General features: G+C 44.9%; 1 protein-coding gene across 1 annotated transcript in view; it reads right to left on the reverse strand.

The window, feature by feature from the left end:
- CSMD2 (CUB and Sushi multiple domains 2) overlaps positions 1 to 18,596 on the reverse strand; it is a 580,815-nt gene that overhangs the window by 8,295 nt on the left and 553,924 nt on the right. The window contains exons 58-66 of the mRNA XM_053576806.1: positions 16,889 to 17,065; positions 15,564 to 15,743; positions 14,979 to 15,152; positions 12,425 to 12,598; positions 12,040 to 12,113; positions 8,803 to 8,914; positions 7,867 to 8,046; positions 3,904 to 3,969; positions 1,588 to 1,749 (exon numbers count right to left, since the gene is read on the reverse strand). Of these exons, the coding sequence (XP_053432781.1) occupies positions 1,588 to 1,749; positions 3,904 to 3,969; positions 7,867 to 8,046; positions 8,803 to 8,914; positions 12,040 to 12,113; positions 12,425 to 12,598; positions 14,979 to 15,152; positions 15,564 to 15,743; positions 16,889 to 17,065 (1,299 nt within the window). The remainder of the gene's footprint in view (positions 1 to 1,587; positions 1,750 to 3,903; positions 3,970 to 7,866; positions 8,047 to 8,802; positions 8,915 to 12,039; positions 12,114 to 12,424; positions 12,599 to 14,978; positions 15,153 to 15,563; positions 15,744 to 16,888; positions 17,066 to 18,596) is intronic.

Consider the following 18,596-nt stretch of genomic DNA (forward strand, 5'->3'; position numbering starts at 1 on the left):
TTTTTACAGGCTGAATGTGAATGTATGAAAGAATGCGCCTGAGTGTGTTAATAACCAGATTCCTGGGCTGAGATTGTTATCCTATTTTTACACGCACGTGTGAGGATTTAATTTTGTAATCTTTCAATGCATGGGTATGCTTGTAATTCAGCGGGTACAGGAATGTATGGAGCATTCGTGCACATGGGAGGATGTCAGTGTGTTTATGACTGTGTACGAGGTATTAGAGCAACCGAGTGAATGTGATTGTATAGTTGTGTATGTGTGTGTGCGTGTGAATGAGCTGCTAAGATTATACGTGGGGTTGTGTGCATGCATTAGTATGTTCAGTGTTCATTCGCTCTCTCCTGCATCTACTTATCTATCCATCTATTCAAACGCTTGTTTTCTAAGATAGTTACTTTTTCTTATTATAGAAAGATTGAAAATTGGGGACATTTTGGAAAGTGCAGTGATTCATGAAGAAAAATAAAATCCTTCCAGTTGTATTACTATGGGAAATAACCACTGCTAATATGCTGGTGGGAATGCTTCAGTTTTCTTTCTTATCAATATACATTTTTTGCCTTAAAAATTAGAAGTCATTTAATGTACATTATAATGGCTATGTTTGTCCCCAAATTGGCATAATATTTTATTCAGTGCATATATTATAATTAAAATACCCATTTCTTTATTTTGGGCATGTTTTCTAGTTCCAGTTTCCATATAATACAAGTGTCCCTGTAATGGGAACATCCTTTATCTTAAATGTTTGACTTGCTTCATATCAATTTCTTACGATAAGAATTGCTGGAAATGTAATTGATGGGTCCCATCATTTCCAAGGATCTTGACAAAAACTGCCATATTGTTTTCTAGAATGGTACTGTTGAACCCAACCAACTAAGAGTTACCACTTAAAGAACTCTGAGTTGACAGACAAATGGAAAATGACATTTTGTGTTTACTTTTATTTTCTTTTTGATTACTGCTGAAAAATGTTTTTTATTTTGTTTGTTGACTGATTGTACATTTTTGGCTTCTGAGAACTCTCTGCCCCCATTTTTTTTTTTTTTTTAAAGACAGAGTCTCATTATATCACCCTCAGTAGAGTACAGTGGCATCACAGCTCACAGCAACCTCAAACTCTTGGGCTTAAGCGATTCTCTCATCTCAGCCTCCCAAGTAGCTGGGACTACAGAGGCCTGCCACAATGCCCGGCTATTTTTTGTTGCAGATGTCACTGTTGTTTAGCTGGCTCAGGCCGGGTTTCAACCTGCCAACCTGGGTGTATGTGGCTGGTGCCCTGCCCACTGGGCTATGGGCACTGCCCATCTGCCCCAATTTTTTGGCTCAATTTAAGGGATATCAGTCTCTTTTCTCTTTGTTTATAAGAGTTCTTTACACATTCACACCGTTGATGTTTGCCAGCTAACCATTTCCTATGGTCTGGTGGCACTTTGTTATGCAAATAAATATGATTAGACATCTCCTCCTTCCCTGACCACTAGACACATGTGACAGTATCATGGGATGACATTAGACTCATCCTTGCCATCTTCCCTGACCACTCCTGCTACTTTGACATAGGCGCCTGCTTCTTACCAGCCAAATGAAGCTCCACACCACTGTGGTCAATCATGGTGGCATTGACCTTGCTGTTGGCAACTTGGAAACCAGTCACTCTGAGCATAGCTGGCTGCTTCTTCCCCTGGTACTCATAGGCCCCTTTCCACAGAGAATTCTTGGCAAAAACATCCCCAGGAACTAGAGGAATTGAGAAACAGATGTGAGTAGAACTGTGTGCACACTGATGGAATTGGGGCCACCTGATGACTGACTCTAGCTCACTCTCTGAGATGGTTTCCTTTTCCCCAAAGCCTAACATGTGGGGTAGGGGCTGGTAGAAGACTCTGGCCTCCTGCGATCCTCTTGTGTCTCAGAGTAGCTGGGTGGAGGTAATTAAAATCAGTATGTCCAAGAGATATTTTCACTCCCATGTTCACTGCAGCACTACTCACAATAGCCAAGATAGGGAAACAACCTACGTGTACATAATCAATGGATAAAGAAAATGTGATGCAAATAAGGAATGGGATACTATAGCTTTTAAAAAGAAGGAAATTCTGTCATTTGCAACAACGTGGATGAACCTAGAAGGCATTATTTCATGATATTGGTAACATTGGAAAATAACACAAAAATGTCTGCCGTTTCTACTGGTGACAAATGTATAGGTATTGCCAATTACATTACAGGTTGTTGTCTACATTAAAATTAAAGGAAATGCTAAATTTCAGTAAGAGGTACAGGAAAATAATGATGTATATTTTCCATCCCTAGTCCACAGATGCCCTGATGCCTTGATGTCCTTACCAAACCAAATACTGCCTGATCTTACTTATATGTGGGTTCTAAAAATGTTGGACTCATAGAAGCAGAGAGTAGAATGGTGGTTACAGAGGCTGGGTAGATGTCGTCAAAGGGTATAAAATTTTAGTAAGAAAACTTTTGCACAGCGTGGCAACTGTAGTTAATAATAAGGTGCTGTATATTTTAAAATCGCTGAAAGAGTAGATTTTAAATGCTCTCACCATAAGAAAATGAGAACCAGAGGAGGCAATGGATATGTTAGTTAGCTTGATTTAATCACCCCACAATGGATAGACATATCACAACATCACATTGTGCCCCATAAATACATACATTTATTATTTTTCATTTATGATTTTTGAATTAAAAATAAAATTAAAGAAAGAAAGGAAGAGAGGAAAGTAGAAGGAAGGGAGAGAAGAAAGAAAAAAAGAGAAAAAAAGGAGTGAAGAGGTTTAAAGGATGGAAAAAGGGAAATAGTCAGAAGAGAGAGTGAATTGTATAGCGTGATGTACGGAACATGGGCTAACGGAGTCAGATAGATCTGGGTTATGATCTTAGCGCTGTCATTTATCAGTTGTTTGATCATGTGCACGAGCCTTAAATTTCTCACCTGCACAGTCTACACTTGTAGTCCCCGTGTGGGGGGACATCTCACTTACCTCATTAGGGTTATTGTAGAGGTTAAATGATCTATTGTAAACTGTATGCTACATGATGTTGGGTGATAAAAGCACTTAATCAGCATAGCTATTAAAACTATCATTTATCCTTATAATAATTCTCTATGGCAAGTATTATGACACCCACTTTTTTAATTTTTTTTTTTTGAAACAGGGTTCCTATCACCCAGGCTGCAGTACAGTGGCGCCATCATAGCTCCGTACAACCTTGAACTCCTGGGCTCAAGCAATCTTCATCCTCCAACCTCAGCCTTCCAAGTAGCTGGGAATACAGGCATGCCCCACTGTGCCTGGAAAACTTAATTTTTTTGCGAAGATGGATCTCATTATGTCACCCAGGCTAGTCTTGATCGCCAGTGCTCAAGTGATTCATCTCAGCCTCCCAGAGTGCTGGGATTACAGGCATGAGCCACTTTGGTCTACAATCTGTACTTTACCAGAAGGCAAAATGGAGCTTAAAGGCGAAGCTCATTTGTCCAAGGACACAGCTGGTCAGTGACCAAAATAGCACTTAAATTGAGTTCATGATGCCAAATCTAGTCTTGCGTCCTGTACAAAACACACGCTGATGTGGAAAATAAAAGTAGAAGGTTCAGAAGTGGACATGACAGTCTATGACAATTTTGCCTTGGTCAGGTTACACATATGGATCTGTATCAGTTCTGGATGTGACACTTTCAAAGACACTACACTTGTCTTAAAAATGTAACCATTTCTGAGCAGCAGCTGGGTCTATGTATCTGGGTCTGTAGATAGTTTTTATTCCCTTCCAAGGGGCACTCAGAAATTCAAGTCCATGGTTCTGGCTAGCTAGGTGACAAAAGTAACACCAGTTTCTTGAGCCAGTGATCGGGACTGTACATACCTGAGGCCGGTGTGAGTGGCGGTTCCCGGGCAGTGTTGACAGGTCTCCCACTGGGCCGGACCTCTGCTGGGGAAAGAGAATGGAAGGAAACAGGTTCAGAGTCTGGGTCACATTCCATTAAAAAAATAATGGTCACCTGTCTGACATTAGGTCAATTTGGACTTATTTTCTTAGCCCAGGAGATAGACTCTTGGATGGTCAGTGGACCTCTCTCTGAATAGTAAAATACAAAGAATTACAAAGGAAATCAATTTTATTTTTTATAGTTATTAAACTATTAAACAACTCATTAGGATACAGTTGCATACATGACTCCATACTACTGCATTAAATAACAGGATTCAGCAGCAAATCTAGGAACGTCAACAATATTTCATGATATCGGTAACAATTGTGAAAGAACACAAAAATGTCTGCAATTTCTACTGGTGACAAATTTATAGGTATTTCCAATAATACTACAGCTTGTTGTCTACATTAAAAATGAAAGGAAATGCTAAATTTCAGTACGAGGTACAGGAAAATAAAGATGTGTATTTTCCATCCCTAGTCCACAGACGCCCCCATGTCCTTACCAAAGACTTTGGGTTAAAAGCTTTGTCCTTGAGTCTGCTTTCCTTCCAGATGTCCTGCAAGAAGCAGGAACTTGTAGCCATCACAAGTGAGCTCCTGGAGCCCGAGGAGCCTTCACAGCAGGGGCAAAGGCAAAGGCAAAAACAGCCTAAGGCTCAGGTCTCAGCTGTGCTGCTTTATGTGTAACCCTGACTAGTCACTTTACTACTCAGAGTCTTTGTCTTCTCATTGAAACATGGAAAAATACTGACACATACTCACAGGTCTATGCTTTATAAATGAGGTTATGAACAGGAAGGTCATAGTAAGTCAGTAATATCAATAATATCCTTCTTTTGCAGAGAAACGAGAAAATCTACCTCAAGTAAGGGCAGACTCCCTACTTTTTCCCTTGGAGAGGAGGCGCGGGCTTTAACAAAACCCCTCCAAGTCTGGAGGTCAGCTCTGAGTGTACACAAAGACATGGAGATATTTTCCACAGAGACTCGCATGAGTGTACAAGCAAGGCTTTTACACGTCAAACTGTAAAACATAATTAAAATCAACTAAAGGTCTAAATAAATAGACATTTCATGTTTATGGATTGGAAATCTTAAAATTGTTCAGATGGCAGCACTCCCCAAATTCATCTACAGATTCAGCGCAAGGTCTAAATCTCAGCTATCTTCAGAGACGGACAAGCCAATCTTAAAATCCATGTAGAAGTAAAAGGCAAAAGAAGATCTTCAAAAATAAGGTGAGAATCGGAGGACTGACAAGCCCCAATTTCAAAATTTACTACAAAGCTAAAGTAATCAGGGCTGGGTGGTGAGGATGTATGGATAGTCATAGAGACTGGTGGAATAGAATAGAGAATCCAGAAATAAACTCATACATTTATGGTCAAATGACTTTTGACAGGGTTGCCAAGACAATTCCTTTGGGGAAAGAATAGTCTTTCCAACAAATCGTGCTGGAACAACTGGATATACACATGCAAAAGAATGAATCTGGACTCCAACCTAACACCCTAAAAAATTAACTCAAAATGGATGAAAGAAATAAATGTAGAAGATTAAACTATAAAACTCTTAGCATAATACATAGGCAAAAAATATTTGTGATGCTGGATCATGCCGAGTTTCTTAGATATGACAGCAAAAGCATAAGAAAATAAAGGAAGCAAAGATAAGCTGGGAGTTCATCAAAATTAAAACGTTTGGTGCTTCAGAGCATACCAACATAAAAGTGAAATGACAACCCACAAAATGGAAAAAATTTGTAAATCACATATCATATAAGGGCCTTATAGTCTAAGCATATAAAGAACTTGTATCAAGAACATAAACAGACAACCCAATGAAAAAAACGGACAAGGGATTTATACAGGCATTTCTCCAAAGAAGACGGGCACACACAAAGAGACGCCCAGCATCATTAGCCATTAGGGAATAGAAATCAAAACCGCAACGACGCAGGCGACAAAAGCAAAAATAGACAAATGGGATTACATCAAAATAAAAAGCTCCTGCACAGCAAAGGAGACAGTCTAGGAAGTGGGAGAATAGAGGTTAATATCCCAAACATGCAAGGAGCTTAGACAACTCAGTAGCAAGGAAACAAGTCGCCTGATTGAAAAGGAGCAAACCACCTGCACAGACATTTCTCAAAAGAAGACATACAAATGGCCAACAGATAGAAAAAGTGCTCAGCGTCACTAATCATCAGAGAACCGCAAATTAAAGCCACAACGAGATGCCATCTCACACCTGTTCAAATGGCTATTATCAATAAGGTTAAAAAGTGCTGGCGAGCATCGAAAAAATATCCATACAAAATGTCCACATATATGTTCACAGCAGCATTATTCATAATAGCCAAAAAGTGGAAACAAACTAAATGTCCATCGATGGGTGAATGCGTAAGTGAAAATTGGGATAGCCATCAGAGGCATGTAAGTCTGATATATGCTATAACATGGATGATTTTTCAAAATAGCATGTTAAGTGAAATAGCCCAATAAAAAAGGACAAATATGGAATGATTCCACTACCATGAGGTGCTCAGAATATGCAAATTCATAGAGACAGAATGTAAGATAATGGTTACCATGCGCTAAAGGAAAGAGAGTATGAGAAGTTGTCGTTTAATGAGTATGGAGTTTCTGAGTAATGAGTTTCTGTTCTGGATGATGAAAAAGTTCTGGAAGTGGATACTGGTGATGGTTGCACAGTATCATGAATATGCCTAACGCCACTGAATTGCACACTTTAATTTCATATTGTGTATATTATATGATAATAAAAATGTAAAAAAATAAATGCACTTAAAAGCCCTTATGTCACTGTCATAAATAATGTGGAAAATAAATAATTTCCATAGATAAAAGAAATTTACAACAGTTCATACAGTGAAAAAGAAGTGATGTAATTAAGTTCTGGCTCTGATAAAGGCTCTGACCCTGAAGCTTCTCTCTGCAGAGCAGCATAGCAAGATAGTTACAAGCACAATCCTCAGGTTAGGCTGAGGTTTGGATCTTCAGCTCTTTCCCTTTACCAGCTGGTGGTCTTGGACATGTTAATTAACTTCTCTGCGCCCAGTTTCTGCATATATTAAATGGAGATACTAACAGCGCCTGCCTCATAGGAGTCTTGTGCGGATTAAACTAGTTAAGACATACAAAGGGCTTAGAACAATGCCTGGCATATGGCGAGATTGGCTCCTTAAAGGGGCGGTCAGTGCTACTCACCACCAAACTGGTCCTTTATCCTTGCTCCTTGCCCTTAAGACAGGACTCAGACAGCGCCTTCTCCAGGAAGCCCTCCCTGACTTCTTCCCTGAACCCTTCAGTGCCCTTCTTGTTCCTTCCCATTCTCTGCACCTCCATGCTCCTCCAGGCACTGTCTGTCTTCTCCAGCAGAGTGTGAGCTCCAGGAGGGCAGAGCTGTGTCTGTCACCTCTGAATCCCAGCACAGCATGGTGCAGTGACAGTGCTCAGTAGAAGAACTGAGGAAGACTGAAGGAGACAGCAAGGGACGTCTGGGACATCTTGGTAACCCCTGAGGAGCCATGGGCACATGCTGTTTCATCAAGGTGATAATATATGCAAGGCCTTATTTCAGCTTGGTGGAAGAAAGAGCTTTTCTCTGCCTGATGATTAAGTCTATTCCCCTGAGAATGTTTTGTTCAGGTAGAAGGAAGCAAAATAAAAATTGGGATTGGTTCAATATGTGCCTCTTAGACTGCTCTGATCTGGTCTACTGGAGACTCAACACCTTAGAAAATCAGAAGCAGGATCCAGCTCCTGGGATGCCAGTTTCTTCCCTGTCTTTTGCCCTCTTTCAGCTGCAGCTCAGCCATCCCCTTCAGCCTCCCACCCTGGAGAGGCTACTGAGTAAGCAGGACACTCACCCAGGCAGATGGGAGGCTTGCCTGTCCAGCTGCCATCGGCCTTGCAGGTGCGGTGCTCGGAGCCGCCCTTGAGGGAGAAGCCCTCCTGGCAGGAGTAGATGAGTGTGTAGCCCATGGAGGGCAAGTCCAGGGCCCCGACATTGGCGTGTGTTGGCGTCTCTGGCTGCCTGCAGTGGTGGGCTGGACGAGAGGAAAGACACCATTGGACTTGAGATTAGGGGTTTCAGAGGGCCTTTTCAACCCTTCCCTGTTCCTTTCCCTTCCCTCACAGGCCCTTTCTTTTTTTTTTTTATTAAATCATAGCTGTGTACATTAATGTGATCTCACAGGCCCTTTCAAGCCCAGAACCCTCCTCCCCAGTCCTGCCTCCAACCCAAGCTCCATGTCTATGGGAATGGCCAAGATGGAGGTCAGGCAGACATCAGCCCTGTCAACCCTGGAGGAACCTAAGCTGTAGCACTTTTCCTGAGAAGATGGAGTAATTGTGGTCAAAAGCCTGATGTCTCCACTCTGGGCCTTGCTTGGCCTCTTGGTTGTCCCTGCTGCTACAGGACAGTATTTTTCTTTGCTAAGATGCAGGGATTGCCTTCCAATATCAGAAAGGCTTTAAAAAAAAATAAAAAATTCAGATTAATATGAGGGGGTACAAATGATTAGGTTTCATTGTTTATATTTCTAAGGTAAAGTTCAAGTTGTAGTTGAGGCCTTCATCCAGGAGGTGTGCTGTAGACCCCTACACTGTGCCCATTAGGTAAGACAGAAAGGCTTTTGAGTGGAAACATTTTCTGGCAGGTCCCAAGGAGTGAAGACTACCAATATCTGCCCAAATGAGAAGTTGTGAGCTCCCTGTCATTCAGAGCATTCAAGCCTGTCCTGGACACCCGGTGGTTGGGGCAAGAGGAATTTTCTCAGGGAGCGGGTGAAGTCTGCACTCACGGACACAGTCAGGTGGGGTTCCGCTCCAGGTCAGGTTGGGAAGGCAGGTCCTAGTGGTGGAGCCCTGAAGCAGGTAACCTTTCTGACAGCGGAAGAGCACCAGGCTTCCAACCTGTGGCAAGGACAGAAGGTCCCATCATCGCTTTGCCTCCACCAATGCTTCATACACCTGTCCCTTGACCATTTACTCTCTCAGGACCCAACTTGGACCCAGCTGTTGCCTCTGCCCGCAAAGCCCTTTTTCTGCTTTTCTGCCTGATTTAATCCCATCTATTCTGTGAGGCAGCTGCCAGAGGGCCACTTCCACAAGGCCTCCTCCAATCCCGAGCCATGGTCTGATATTACACTCTGTTGCAGGAGACAGAGCGCCTCATTCAGAACCACAAGCTCCTGGATCTGAGTTCTGGCTTCTCTGTTTACTCACGACCAGCTGTAAGGAACTCTGCAAACCTCATGTGTCAAGAAGAGATGGCCATCTCTGCCACAACTCCGTTGGGATGTTGTGACACTCAAGTGTGATGGTGGATTTGACAGCATTTTATAAAATATGCAGAACAGTGCAAAATAAAATTATCCCTTGTCTATGAATTTCTTTATTTTATGAAACCATAAATTCATTAAAGACAAGAGATTTGTCTTCTCTGCAGATATGGCCCCTGCAGGAACTGGTGCTGTGCTTTGTCCACATCTGTTACACATAATTACCAGCTCCCTTTCTCCCTCCCTCTGTTCAGCTGTGTTCTCCACTTTGACTCCCCACTAGCCCCTCACGTTCCCCAACACGCCTACAACTACCAGCCCCATTTCTCTTTCTCCAGTCCACTGGCATAACATGGTCAGTTTCCTACCCTGCAACGTGGATCATACTACTTTCCTGGTTGAACGCTTGGGTGTCCCTGTCACTTACCCAAGCACCTGCAATGTGTAACTCTTAATTCCCACTCCGTTCCTCCACACCCAATCTGTCTGTTCCCTCGATTTCATCATTTGATTCAGCAAATGGCACTTCTACTCATGCAGCTGCGCTAATCAAACATCTCAAGTCATCTTTGATTCCTTCAACTCCTCAGTGAGACCTGTAGAGGAGCCTTCTTGGTTCCACCTACAAAATGTATCCCGATCTCTTTACTTCTCCCCCTCTGCTGTGAATACCACACTCAGCTTTCACTCAAGTCATGACAACAGTGTGCTACTTGTCTCAGCGCTTCTATTCCTAAAACCCTGTTATTCACCCTCTACTCAGCAGCCTGAGTGATATTTCAAGTGATAAGTCAGATTAGTCACCTTCAAATGACATTCAGAGTAAAATCCAAAATAATTGTATCATGGCTTCAAGGCCCTGCATGTCCTAGCCCAGGGCTGCTTCTTTTTAGAAGTTATTATGTAGTATCTGAGTCATACAGAAGGAGATACTGAACATATCACATATAAAGTGTAACAATAAAATGGATACCTGAGGTTGAGCCCGGTACACAACTTAAGAGCTGGAACTTTACAGACTTGGGTTGTAACCATTTGGGTGCACCTTCCCTCCTCCGTTCCTCAGCTCCCCTTGGAGGTAACTATTATTTTGAATTTTGGGTTTTTAATTTCCTTGCCTTGTTAAAAAATAATTCTATTGCACGTGTGTATACATGTCACTAAATAATTTAGTAAGTTTTTGCTGGTTTTAATCCTTCTGAAGATAGTGCCATACCACCTTTGTCATTCGATAGTATGTTTCCCAGATTCATCCACGTACCACAGAGCTGTCTTTACCGCTGGGCAATAATGCCATCAAGAGACTGAACCACAATTTTGCTCATTTCTTGGTAACATGTGCATGGGTATCTCTGGCATTCTTTTCCAGGAGTGGATCTTCTGGGTCACAGCGTGTGTGTGTGTGTGTGTGTGTGTGTGTGTGTTTACCTTTATAGCCCAGTGTCAAGGTGTTTGCAAACCTGGCCTGGCTCTCTGACTTCACCCTTCCTCACTGTGCTGTAGGCTCGCCGGCTGGCCCAGCCTGCTCTCCAGTCTCCCATCCTGTTAAGCACTTCCCTGCCTCAGTGCTCCTTTGCACCAGCCATCCACTCTGCCAGGAATGTCACCTCACTCTGCAAAGGGCTAGGCCTTCTCATTGCAGAGGCCACAGTTCAAATGTCACCTTTATCATGCCTGTAATCCCAACACTCTGGGAGGCCGAGGTGGGTGGATGGCTTGAGCTCAGGAGTTTGAGACCAGTCTGAGCAAGAGCAAGGCCCTGTCTCTACTAAAAACAGAAAAACTAGCCGGGCGTTGTGGTGGGCATTTGTAGTAGTGCAAGGTCCAAAGTAGCTGGGATGGAGCTGAGGCAGGGGATCACTTGAGCCAAGAGTTTGAGGTTGCTGTGAGTTATGATGCCACAGCACTCTACCCGGGGTGACAGAGCAAGACTCTATCTCAAGAAAAAAAAAAAACCAAATGTTACCTTTAGGAGGGCTCTTCCTTAACTAATCTTCCTAAAATAGCAACCCACCCTATTCACATCCCTCTAGCTCTCAGAAGTTAACCTGTTTGTTTGTCATCGCAGCCAGGCTGTAGCAGGCACCTGGCCTGCTTGCCCCCACCGTACGCCCAGCTCCTATGGCAGCTCGTGGCTGTGTGTGCTGAGTGAGTACAGACTGGGTGTACCAATCACATCACTTGACTAGATCTCAGGTCGTCTTTTCCAGGTTAGGCCCATATGTTTTTGTGGTCACATCTTGGGCTGCAGCTAACTGTCCTGCCTTGAACCCACCCTACTCTCCTGCTTCCTTCTCTGTTCAGAGCATCCCGTCCCAGCCTATCCAAATTCTCTCCTTCTCCCAAAGCTCATTCTGAGATGTGCTCACAGGACCTGCACCCTGCTCGGCACGCGTAGCGTGAGCTTGCTCCTGCCGCCCCGGACGGGCCCGGGTCTGTGGGGAGGCTGTGGACGCCCTGAGGACGGAAGGTCTGTCTGTTTCTCTCTTTTCTGTGTGCCTGCACTGCCCTGTCCCCGCTCTGGGGGCTACTGGGAAGTGTTAGCGGCACTATGTCATCTGTTGTCCCTCATCAGCGTCTCTGCTGGATGTCAGCACCTCCCCGTTTCTAAGCAGTGCTCCCATGGAGCTGAGCTCTTACTTCTTCTGGCTTCCAACGTTTCATCCTCCCCTAGCACTGTCCCAAGGGTCCTCTGATGCTGACGGTGACAGGAGGAGATAGGAGTCAGGAAGGCCTGATCCTGGCTGACCTCATTACCTGGTAGCCCAGGGAATTGTTCTGAATCCCAAACTGTGGCACGCCGGGGTCTGCACACATGGTCAGCGTTGGATCTGGATTGCCAAAACAAAGACACAGACCGCGGGTCACCGGAGCTGTCACTCTGAGAAACAGGGGCAGGAAAGGAGGCACAGCCCAACTTCCTTCCCTTTTGAAGTCTCCACCCGAATTCCCGCCCCAGCTGACTATTTGATTCCCCAGAACATGTTAGCTCTGGCTGTTTTGCAGCCTACTTTAAGGAGCTCAGAAGAGAACGACTTATTTCCTTGAGCCCTCTGAAGCCAGGGAAGGACAGTCATCATCTCACGCTCTAAGAAGGCTGCCCTCCACCCGGCGACGCTCTGCAGCACCGATCACCTCTCACCTATGCAGCTGGGCTGAGTGCCGCTCCACGTCCCATCTGACTGGCAAAACCTGCGTGGAGAGCCCACCAGCACCAGAGGGGGCTGGCAGGAGTAGGAGACGGACGACCTGTAAGAGAAGCCTCGATCTTCTCTCCTCCCATGGGGTGGGACCCCGGGATCTCCACAGAACACAGCTGGGAAGACAGAGGGAGAAAGGCGGGTCCAAGTCGCTTTCTGGAACGCAGCCTACCTCTCCCGCACAGCCTCCCTTTTTTCTCTGTATTGTTTTCTTCCTAGCTTTGCTTGAACTCTGGGAACTGGCAGCCCCGGGCACGTGCTGTACCTCCCTCAGCGCTGTGGCTGGTGTCTGCATCCCGAGTGCTTGTTAATGGAGCACCATTATGGGGAGTTCAGACCACTGAGGGAAAAGAACCCCGATTACAACCCCTCTGTCCAAAACTTTGTTCCATTTTCACACACATTCTTTTCTAGTCTTTGTTCAGTTGGGTGCAAACTTTCACAGAGCTGAAAAACCAAAGTCCACGTGACTATGAATCTTGCCTCATTCACTTAATATTGTCCTGTAAGCATCTTCCCCGTTTCTGACATCCCTGTCCCCTCTTGGCTACACGATTTTGCACGATTGGTTGTATCATGATTACTTTTTATCATAACTATTGAGTTAAATACATTCTGATATAAAATTACATATGCCTTTTCTTTCAAACATATTATCTTTTTAGGAGAACTTTCTAGGAGTGGACTTATTTTTAAAGGTTGGAACATGTTTGCAGCTCTTAATGTAGACTGTTAAATTTCTTGCTCCAAGGGATGAACATTTACGCTGTGATGGGGAGCATATGGGCGTACCCCTTTTGTTTAGGCCATGTTAACATCAGAGGGTATCATTAAAAATTAACCATCAAAGGCAAAGCTCCCATATTAAGTATTACTTTATGCTATGATGTGAGTCTGCGTGTGTTTGTGTACATAGAGTCATGAGGTTCATAACACATGGAAAATAAAGTGATAGTTGGACCTGCAGCCTATACCTCAGAAGCTGGGGAGTCTAGGCTGACCAATTAGAAGTTGGTTAAAAGCCAAGTTGATCTGAAGTTACTGTGTCAAGGAAGAACAAGAAATACAAATGGCCGAAGGTAAGAGGGTGAGGTTCAGCCTTTCTAATAAGCAAAGCAATGCCAATTAAAATAATAACATGCCTTTTTCAATGCCTTAGGCTGGTATATATTAAAAATAAATTGGCACAATCCATTGAAGACAGTTTGGGAACACATGTCAAGAAATGAAAAGTGACTGTCATTGGCTCAGCAGTCTCACTCCGAGGACTTTACCATGAGAGCAAAAAGAAATGGAATCTTCGGGAATATTTATTACATAACTGCCTCTAACATAATTAAATTAGAGAGAACCAAAATTCATTACAAGTAGGAGATGATTAGACAAGCAGTGGTTTCTGCAGCAAGGAAATTCTTTAAAGCCATTAAATAGGATGGTGCATAGAGCAGTATTATTGGAGGTGTTGATGAGAAGTTTTTGGTGGCTTCTGGATGAACACAAGTTATGAAAAAGTAAGCACAGCATGGCCCAATACGATTTATAGAAAACTGCATCCATATCTCTGCAGATGTGGAAATGCACAGGGATTCACGTGGAAGCACAATCAAAAGCTGAACTGTGGCTGTCACTGGGAAGTGAAAGCTTGGAGGATTTTTACGGTCTTCTTTGTGTTTTCTAATGTAGAATACATTTTTATAGCAATCAGAATTCATCATTAAACAGCAATTCCGCTATTCTCCACAAGCAACATTGCCGAGTCCCCCCTCAACCATGAGCCTTTGCAACTTTTCCTGGTGGTACGTGAGAGTCAGAGGGACCTTGGGCACCATGGACCACGCAGCTGTGTCCACTTTGGAGCTACTAGCTTGAAGCTCGGCTGAAATTCCCAAATGGAAGCAAATGTTCAGAGGCACCCAATGTCATGAGTCTGTGGATGGTTTTCCACAGAATTAGATCAAAAATTAGCTCCTACTGTTTGTTCAAAACATGGGCATAGAGACAACCTTCCAGAGCCCATTCATGGGTGTAACAATGAATGGGTGACCTGGAACCTGCTTCTCTGGGGACCTTGGTAAGGAATGAACGCTAGAATGGATTTGAAACTCTTCAGAATACAACTGGGCCAGGCGGATAAAAAATAAAGCATCTCACCAGGAAACTGAAGGTCCCTGGAAGCCTTTTCTGTGCAGGGTGTTTTCCACGAAGACAGAATGTTTCTAGCACTGGTTGTCACCAGATCTTTGGGTGCCATCCCATCTAGTTAACATCCTTCAAAAAGTACCTCCCTTATCTGGGGCCTAATTCCCTTCTACTGTGAGTCCGGAAGATGCCTGAAGCCAGGGCTCAATCAAGGGATTCTCGTTTTTTCTTACTCTTTAACAGTGTCTTTGATGAAGGGCCTCCCTGGTGTAGGGTAGGGGATTGCCTGCTCTGAGCCTTCCAGCAGCGGAGCTCTGAGGCATGCTGGGAGGGAGCCATCGGGTGTGAGCGACTTACGGAAGCACTGAGGCAGCTCCCCGGTCCAGGACCCGTTTCCCTCGCAGGTGAGCACCGCAGGCAGGGAGAGCTGGTACCCCTCCAGGCAGGCATAGGTCACACTGGAACCCCACGTGAAGTCAGACCCCACCACTTTCCCATTGGGGATGAGCTGAGGCGGCACACACATGATAGCTGGGGGGAGACCAGAAAGACTGAGAGTTGGTGCTATCCTGGTGAGACCAGCCCTGCCCCCATCAGTGATGTCACCATCACCTTGTACCTGCTGGGTGTCTGGGCTAAGCAGAGAGAACAGAAAGGATGCCTCTAAATGCAGAAGTCTGGTCTCTTTGCACCTTACAATGCCTTATTTCCAGTGTGACAACCCAGGTCTTGCTTTGCACAGCCCTTCCCTTGGTGTTCAAGGCCCGGGCCTTGCCTTGGTAGCTTTGGACTCCCTCCTGGCAGGTATTCAGGGACAAGTTCTCACCTTGCCTAATGGGAGGGCTCTGCCTTTTTACTCCCTCCCTTCTAGGCCCTCAGGGCCTCCATCTCACTTTTAGATTTTTGGCTCTCGGTCCACATCTGCAGCCCCCTTTGACGCACCTTTGCAGACAGGCTTGGTACCATTCCACGTTCGGTCCTTGGTGCAGCTCAGCACAGACACCCTATGCGATTCCATTGTATAGCCAGGGACACACTGGTATGTCACAGTTTTGTTGTACCTGAAGTCATTGCCCAGCCGGAGGCCATTGGCTGGAATCCCAGGGTCCCCACAGTTTATGACTAGGATAAAGAGGTATAGCACTGTTCACTCCCAGCCCAGACCCCATTTCTCCTGCGTGTTCCCACCCCACCTCTGTCAGTCCCTGCACACAGCCAAGAAAGAAAGCTGTGGGATCAGGGATGATGCCCAACCGGGCATTGCCAAAGTCCACTTGTCAAATGCCCCATCTTGGCCCTGTCATTGCCCACACCATCCTTATGCACCCCAGAAACTTGAGCTATGAAGACCATCTTCTTAGTCACCCGGCACCAGGGGATACCCAGAAGGCCGCTCCGTTCCTAAATGAGGCTGGGACCTTGGGAGAGTGGGGTTTCCAGGTTAAAGAGCCTAAGAGGTGTTAATAGATCACCTAAGATAATTGTTTGTCTGTCCTGTTTCCTGTCACCTGGTGTTGTGCTTAGGAGGCCTTTCTCTGCAGGCTGAACAGCCTGGAAGCAGGGTCTGTGGCCCACAAAATGGTCATGCCTGTGTGATGGTGGGGTGCGGTTTGGTGAGCTCTGGTTCCAGAACAAAAGTGAACATCAGATGGTCCTTCAGAGGGAGCCTGAAATCACAGACTAGGGCTTCAACAGGAGAATATTGTCAGATGCCCTCATCTTATCTCCCCCTCCACCTGGGCCCCGTTGGGACTCACGCCCAAGGAAGAGGTCTAGGGCTGCCCTGGAGAGGAGAAAGCAAGGGAGCTGTGAGGCCACCCTGATGAGCGGGTGGGGATGGGTACCAGGAAAGAAGGAGGTGACAAGGATGGTGGCAGCCTTAAAGCCGAAAAAGAATTAGGCTGAGCCCTGGGGGGTGGCTCCAGAAGAGAAAAGAAAGCCCAAGGAATTGGCTGAAGCCTGAGAAGTAGCCAATGTATGTAGATTGTCACCCTCTCTGAGCCTGCCTTACCTCACGTGTAGCATGGGGCTTCTAGGAGCTACTTCATGGGGCTGTGTTGAGAATCAAACAGTATATGCATATCAAATAAAGCACTTAGCGCAGTGGCCGCCCCACAGCACTTGCTCAGTAAAGAGCAGCTAGTCTTGTGCTTCTCCCAGCCCCAGCCGGCCCACCCAGTTTCCCTCCGACAGCCTTCTCTGGAGTGCAGGAGCTGGATCACTGAGGCCTCCGTTTGCCACAGAGTCCAGAGGGCCTGGGCTCTCACCTATGCACTCGGGGTCACTGCCTGTCCAGGTGCCATTGACTGAGCAGTGGCGGCTGAGCAGGCCTGTGGCGTAGTAACCTTCCCGACACTCATAGACGATGGAGCTGGAGAAAACCAGGCCGTCACTGAACACAACTCGGGCGTTGCTTGGAGTCCCAGGATTCCCACAAGAGATCACTAGGAAGCCAAAGGAGCACATTATTTAACAAACCAGTGGCAGGCATTGCCTAGGGGACTGAGAGCTGCCCAGAGTGGAAGCCACCTGCTACATAGGGACCCTCTGCCTGGAAATGCTGCTTTCATATCTAATTATCTCACCCCTAGTCAGGAAGGAGACACCTATATGTATATTTTTTAATTTCTAAAAAGTCCTGTCTCTTTTTCTGGAAAAAATGACAACATCTGCTTTATTATCACTCTAAAATTTTAAACACAATTCCTTAATATTATCAAATATATAAACAGTGTGTAATTTTCAATAGTGTCTCTCCCTCTCTTTTTAAAATAGTTTCGTTTGAATGAGGATCCAAATAAAGCCCACACAAGACTTTGGCTGACACGTCTCTGAGATGGTGAGTACAGAGATGACTCCTCCCTCTCCTACAGTTTATTTGTTGCAGAAACCAGGGCATCTGTGCTGCAGAATCCCCTGTTTTCTGGGCTTTGCTAAATGCATCAATGGGGTACCACTTAATGCATTTCTCTGTGCCCTGCAGGTCCTGTAACCAAGGTGTACTTTTTGGCAAGGGCACTTCATAGGTTGTGCCTTTCCTGTTGCATAGAATCAGGAGGCACAGAAGGTCTAGGGCTGTTTTCTCATTCAGGGTGCTGAGCCTGAGCAGTGGTTTCAGTCTTGTCTGCCTAACCCAGAACCAGAATGTTCCCATTTTCACTTATCAGTTTCTGAAGCAAGTGAAGATTGCTGATCAGGTTCATTATTTCATTAGGGTTTGGAAAAGGGCAATATTCTATCATTCTTTCTGCCTTAGGTAGTCCTCTTTAAGAAAGAAGCTTCCCATCATCAAATATTTGCTTACCCTGAAATATATAGTTCGTACATGAAGGCCACAGAATGTGTACCCCTTTGTTTGTTCTTCGTCTGAGATCAGAATAATGAGTCAGTTTCTTAACAAGTGCCCAAGACGACTAATGCGGTTTCTTAAGAACCCTTTCAAATTTGTGGATTTAAAGTTGATGACACGCATTGCCCTTGCTATTCTTTTTTTTTTGGCCCGGGCTGGGTTTGAACCCGCCACCTCCGGTATATGGGGCTGGCGCCATACTCCTTTGAGCCACAGGTGCCATCCACCATTGCTATTCTTATTGATGCTCAAATTATCATGTCTTTGACCAATGGGAGCCTTTTCATATTGGCTCCTAAGTTCCTTTCGTATCACCCCAGTTATCTTTGGCGAATTCCTTGCTGGAGTGACAGGACATTCTATGTTTATCTTGTATATTTCCTGCCCTAGCCTTACTCCAAAGAGCTTGGCTCCTTTTGAGACAATGGATCGAGAGATCACAATCAGGGCACTAAAAGTACTTATTGCTACTGAGCTGGTCATTGATTCTAGAATTTAAGAATGGATAAAGCTGGAGAAATCACTTTTTCAATTCAGAATACATTATGCATTTATGTTGATATTGCCAATCCAAATTTAGAATTAAGAGTTTTTCCTTCCTACGGTGCATCTTACAAGAGTACATG

This window comes from Nycticebus coucang, chromosome 22, assembly GCF_027406575.1.
Source record: "Nycticebus coucang isolate mNycCou1 chromosome 22, mNycCou1.pri, whole genome shotgun sequence".
Classification (NCBI taxonomy): Eukaryota; Metazoa; Chordata; class Mammalia; order Primates; family Lorisidae; genus Nycticebus; species Nycticebus coucang.